At 44.4% G+C, this 6,169-nt stretch overlaps 1 protein-coding gene across 1 annotated transcript in view; it reads left to right on the top strand.

Annotated features, from left to right (window-relative positions):
* Window positions 1–4,450, top strand: part of Su(Tpl) (Suppressor of Triplolethal) — a 7,763-nt gene extending 3,313 nt beyond the window's left edge. The window contains exon 2 of the mRNA XM_017616659.1: window positions 1–4,450. Within this exon, the coding sequence (XP_017472148.1) occupies window positions 89–4,006 (3,918 nt within the window). The 5' untranslated portion in view covers window positions 1–88 and the 3' untranslated portion in view covers window positions 4,007–4,450.
* Window positions 4,451–6,169: the final 1,719 nt, after the last annotated feature.

Genomic DNA, 6,169 nt, shown 5'->3' with positions numbered 1-6,169 from the left:
GTGAGTTTCATCAATTGTATTATTGTTGAATTAACAATCAAACACACCACCGCCACCCAGCTTCCACGCAGTTTGTTTGTATTGCGTTATGACACATTCGATCGCCACTGCAAAATGCCCATCTGCACTCACGTCCGGCAATTATGGCATGTCACAAAACCGTTACACCGATGAATCTAAGGAATATATCTTTGTCAAACTCACCGATTCTGCATATCGCGCCATCGAGGAATATCAACACAATGAGAATACCAAACGTTTCACAAATGGTCAACGTGCCAAAATTCAAGTCAATGGCAACTCCGGTGTCATCTTTTTTCCCACATTGGATAGCAATGAAGGCCGTAAATTTGGTTTTACTATCGATGATGTTGAGGGCTCCCTTGAGTGCATACAACAGACCTCTGAAGGTCTCGATGTACTCGGCTCATTACCATATCGCATGCGTATACATGCCAACGATGATATCTATGACACGACCCGTACCAAAATGGCAATTGCCGAAGAGACGGAGAAGAGCAAGTGTATACGTGAAATTAAACCAAATCAAACAGACATTGGACGCAAGGTGAAGAAGTCTGTACCTTCGTCGGCCATCTATCAGCATTTGGGGCATAGTGGAAATAGCAACAGCAACACTAACAACAGTAGTAGCAGTAGTAATTATTTAAGTAGTCTTAGTCGTAGTAAATTAGTATCATCGCTGAACAGTAATTCGCCGCCAGCCGCCACACAACATTCGTCATCGTTAAATAACAAACATGGCGGCACAACGTTTTCCTCGTGCTCCTCGTCTTCACGCTCGCCCAACCCCACGTTGTTGGGTGGGTCCGGCACAGTTGCCAGTGGTAGCGGTAATAGCAGCAGCGCTATTAACCGTTATGGCAGCAGCGGTACAAGCAATATTTATTCTCAAAGCAACGTCTCCCCATCGCTGCCATCACTAACGTCCGCTTCATCGCTCTCTTCCACCCTGGCAGGCGGCATCGCTAACGGCTACGCGTCCGCTGCACAACACAATTCACCACCCGAGACCGCCACATCTACATTAGCTGGTAGTAGCGGCGGCAGCGGTAAGCAGTCAAGACTTAGCAATAATGCTGCTGGCGGCAATGGTGGCAATTTCTCACGGGGTGGTGGGGCCGGCTCGAAGTCGGGCGGTGGCGGCGCCAAAGGTGGTGGTACTTCAAATGCCAATAGTGGTGGTGGCAAGTTACCTGATATATCGCGTCGAAAAATACGCGAACGGCTAATACATTTACTTGCCTTGCGGCCATTCAAGAAGCCTGAATTATATTCACGTCTCCAAAACGAAGGACTGCGTGATCGGGAGCGTTCACTGATTAGCAATATACTCAAGGACATTGCGACGCTGTCTCGCGACAACACCTACAACTTACGTCGTCAAATGTGGAATGATGTGAACGAGAATTGGCCATACTATACGGAACAGGAGTTGCAGCAATTGAAACGCCGGAAGCCGCAAAATCTAACACCGCCGCTCAGTTCAGACGCGGGCAGCTCAACGTCGGGTCAAAGTCCAACGTCAATACATACTGGCAGTCCTCCACCACTGGGCGGTGGTAGTAGCTTGAGCGGCGGCAATAGTTTGAAACGCACTAGTCTGGAGTACGATGAGCCATTCGTGAGCGCAGTTCAGCCGAAGAAGCAACGTATTAGTCATTTTAAGAAGGACGCAATAGCTGCTGCCAACACCGCTAATGCGGCGGGGAGCACAAGTAGTGGCGGTGCGCCGAGTAATGGGTCGCGGGGTGCTGCCTATGCTGGAATGGGCGCCAGCAGCAGCAGCAGTGGGGCAAACACTGGCTATCCGATGCAGCGCAGCAAACAAGCCACATCTGCGTCAGCCTATTCTCCACAAGGCTCCCGTAATGCTGGGCATGCTGATGAGAACTCTGGCAATTCTGATCTAAGCTACAACGTGCTCAACAATATGGACGACTTTATGTTGAATATAGAGCAGCAGCAAGGTAGTAGTTATCTGCCACATAGCAGCGGAAGTGGCGGAATGCGAAAATCAAACAGCAGCGGCAGCGGTAAGTCAGCTGGTAACAACCCGAAGGAAAATCGACACTCTGGAGGTAGCAGCGGTTCGTCTAGTGGTACGAACATTTCGCCCAAAAACAGCAATAACAGCGGCAGCAACATTTATAGTGTACAAGAAAACGAAGGCAGCAAAAGTAGCAGTATGAAACATGGACTGAAGCGTGCGGCTTTAGCAAGCTCACCAAAAAGTGGGCTGCCATATGGTGCCAATTTTGTTCCAGAGTCTAGCAGTAGCACTAGCAGCGGCAGGTCGGCTGGTCGCGATGTGAGCAGCGGCAGCAACAATCGCGGGGGAAGTGGGAATTACCGTCACCAGTCGCCCAGTTACCTGCAACAGCAGCCGCAGCTGCAACAAAAGTCAAATATTAGTGTCATATACTCACCGAAAATGCACACAGCCACGCACAGCGGTGTCAATGAGCGTGAGGATTATGTGCCAACGGGGAGAAGCGGCAGCAGCAGCAATCGAGCACAAGCAACGTCACGCTCCGCGGCGGCGGCGGTGCCAACAGCGACAACCGGTAGTAGACAGCAGCAACGCACCAGTGGCATGCGCACGCCCACTTCACCAGTTCAGGAACAACAACGGCATGCGCTGCAACACCAGGCACCACATTACCAATCGCAACAAACGACGCATTCCGCCAGCACATACTCTCCAGTGCAACGGCATAACAACCAACCACCCCATTATCCTTCTCATCAGCAGCCGCAACAACAACAACAGCCAACGCAGTTTGAAAGTCCAACGGAAATGCCGACAACAACGCCGCAGCATTCCGCCATCACACATGATACAGTTGACACAGACGCCGCTGCTGAAACGCCAAGCTATGACTTTAGCAATTATACGGCTATTACAAGCATCGAACAGCGACGCCAATACAAGACTGAATTTGAACGGGATTACGATGAGTATCGCCAATTGTTGGAGCGCATCGAAGATGTGCGCCGCAACTTCCAGGTACTTGCCGATCAATTGCAACGTGCGCCACAAGGCTGCTCTGACTATGAGCACATTAAGCAGCAAATTGTGGCCGAATATGAGCGCATCAACAACGAGGAAGAGCTGAAACGCGACAAGCAACGTTTCGATTACTTGCATGCCAAATTGGCGCACATTAAACAGCTTGTGACCGACTATGATAAGACGTTGACTTCGATGGCGGCAGCGGCGGCAGCCGCAGCAGCTGCGGCTGCGGTACAACAACAACAGCCACGACAACAAGAGCAGGAACAGCAGCAGCATGCATCGGCAACGGCAGCAATGCATTTGGCCGCAGATGCGACATCGCATCTAGTCGATGGCAGGAGCAATGTATTGACCGCGGCGACTGCGCATAACGCACGCGTCTCGCCTATGGTGAGTGGTGGTGAAAGTAATCATTCACCGCCTGGCGATTATCAGCAAGAAGCGCAACACTATGCGCAGCAGCAGCAGCCGCCGCTGCAACAACAGCAAAGTCATCAATATGTACATCAGCAGCAGCAGGACCAGCAACAATATACGCCACTACATGAAGAAACTGTGGTGTATAGAAAGAAGAAGCACCACTCACAGTACAGTAATGTACAACAACACACACAGCACAACCAACAACAGCAACATCAATATTTGTCGTCGCCACACCAATCGCCTGCTGGTGGCCAATATAGCACACAGCAACCTCAGCTACAACAGGAACAATTCCATGGTAATCAGCAGCACCAGTCCCAGCATTTGCCAGTTGATGAAAAGAATGTAGCGAGACATCAGCAACGCAACAACAACAATAAAAATGATACAGATTCAGATGATTCGTCGGATTCCAATGATGATGACGACGACGACTCTAATGACGATGATGATTCGAACGATGACGACGACGATGATGATGATGGCTCTGATTCCAATTCGAATGATGAAGGCGATGGCGAACATGAGCATGAGCGGTATTGATTTTTGTGCACATGCTGTAGTGAAACTTCGCTTCGCCGCTGTATGTAAAAAGGGCATAAGACACAAAGGAGACGTCCTGAGAATTAGTTTGCAACCAAGACGTATTTAGGGACTTGGTGATTATCGCCTTTTTTCTATGTCTTACATTCACATGCGAGCCTAGCTTCCTAATGAATGAAGTCAGTTTGTGGTTTTTAATTGCGAAAATGTCTTTCCATTGTATGAATTAAGCAGTCGCCGCGAGAGTCGAAAAAAAGTAAGCCATGCAAATATATGTATGTACTAGTTTGTTTTTGTAAATATGATTTTTCGGTTGTAGCAATCGCAACCGGAAGTTGCCAACGGTTTTAAATACGTGCTGGTTGCAAAATCACTTTAGAGTTAGGAATTTTGTATTGCATGCGAGGGTAGGAATGTTAAAAAATGTGAATTGGAAAGTGCAGTGAAAAAAAAACAAAATCCTCAAAAAAATATTTTATTGTTATTAAAAAAACGCATATGTATACCTTATATAAACATACTTACATTTAAATATTAAAACCATATATATACATACATACATGCATATATATTTTTAAAACAATTGAGGAAGAAAGAGAAAAAACACTAGAGCAAGCAGAAATTTTAAGCAAAGAATTAATTGTGTAATAATTAGAATTAAGCGGCAACTGCCTATATTTGTTTTAATTTTAATGCTTTGATTGCCGTCTTAAAGCTTAAACAGACGGCAGCGTTGAACCGGATTAACTCGGACTTAATCCGGATCAACTGCAGTTAAATCCCGAGTTGATCCGGATCAACGCTGCCGTCTGTTTATGCTTTTACATGCATTACTATATACATACATACATGTGCAGTACATAAAATTTTGGAAATGCTATTGCAACGCAACCGTTTTTGTGTGGGAGGGCTCAGCTGTAATAGTTAATTAATTTACAAGCAATTGTTGAACTTGAAGTTATTAAAAAATAAAAATAAAAAAACAAAAAATAAAACTCAAAATATTCAGTTAAATTTGGTATGAAATAGTTTTTTTATTTTCACAATGTATGTTTTTTTTTGTTTTTACATTTTCATAGAGGGTGGGTGGGTGAAATGCGCGAAAATTGGTTTAAAACTTCATGCTGCTTAGGTAGAATTTTTTCTCACGGAGTACCATCCGTGAAAACCAACCTGTGTTCGTTCCCACAATGATGACTAAAATTAGTTAAGCGCAGGCAAAAATTAAAAATATATTATGTATATATGTACTTGTAGCCTTTTTTATTGCCTCTCCTTAGTATTTGTGCGAAGAAGGTAATAAGAAGGTAACATTTTTCGACAGAAAAGAAAACGCTATTAGATTATAAAAAACTGCATATACGCAATGAGCTCAATTAAACCTACTACGTACTTTGCTTGTAAAAAATATTAAATCATTAAATTAAAAATATAAAAGTAAACAAAAAATATATAAAATTTTTACATAACATACACACACATTTTCACACACACTCTTTCAAGTGCATGGAGCGCGTGCTGTTTCGAGCGAAACTACAGGTGTTCGCACGGAGCGGGGCGGAGCGAAGCTTTTCGCTGCCAAGATACCACAAAACTTCACTTCATCGAAAAGTGGTCAAAATATTAGTGGAATGTACGTTGAGCGATATATCGAAAAATAAATTTGCATGAAATTATGTTTTCTTCCTGTTCACAGCAGCGTTACGCTGCTGGAAAAATAAAAGAGACAAGCCAAAAACTAACGCTCCATAACGCCGGAGCATGTATGAGCGTTTCCAGCGGAAAAAAAAATCTATTCATAGGCCGATTTAGCTGCTTTTTATAATATATACGGGTTATGTAAGCAGAAAGATGTTTGGCAAAAATGGTCTCGTTAGGTGGCGCCAGGGTCGAGATATTTTGAAAACCCGTATTTATGCTCTAATTTGTTTCACATTTGGCAAGTTACTTGAAACATAGAAAGACATAGATTTCAAAAGAAAAAAAAAAAAATGGAACTCGTTCAAGAACAATATTAACAAAACTTTTTCAACGGTAATTTTAGTAACGTAACGTCACGCCTGATATTACTACAAAAACTTTTATACAAATAGTCTTGCCCAATTCGCAGAGTTTTGCTATTTTTCAACCTAAGTCAAAGTCGTACACTTCTTTACTTTAAAG

This window comes from Rhagoletis zephyria, unplaced genomic scaffold (assembly GCF_001687245.7).
Source record: "Rhagoletis zephyria isolate East Lansing unplaced genomic scaffold, Rhagoletis_zephyria_1.1 Rzeph_scaffold_01242, whole genome shotgun sequence".
In the NCBI taxonomy this organism is placed as follows: Eukaryota; Metazoa; Arthropoda; class Insecta; order Diptera; family Tephritidae; genus Rhagoletis; species Rhagoletis zephyria.
This window is presented reverse-complemented; position numbering and strand designations above follow the sequence as displayed.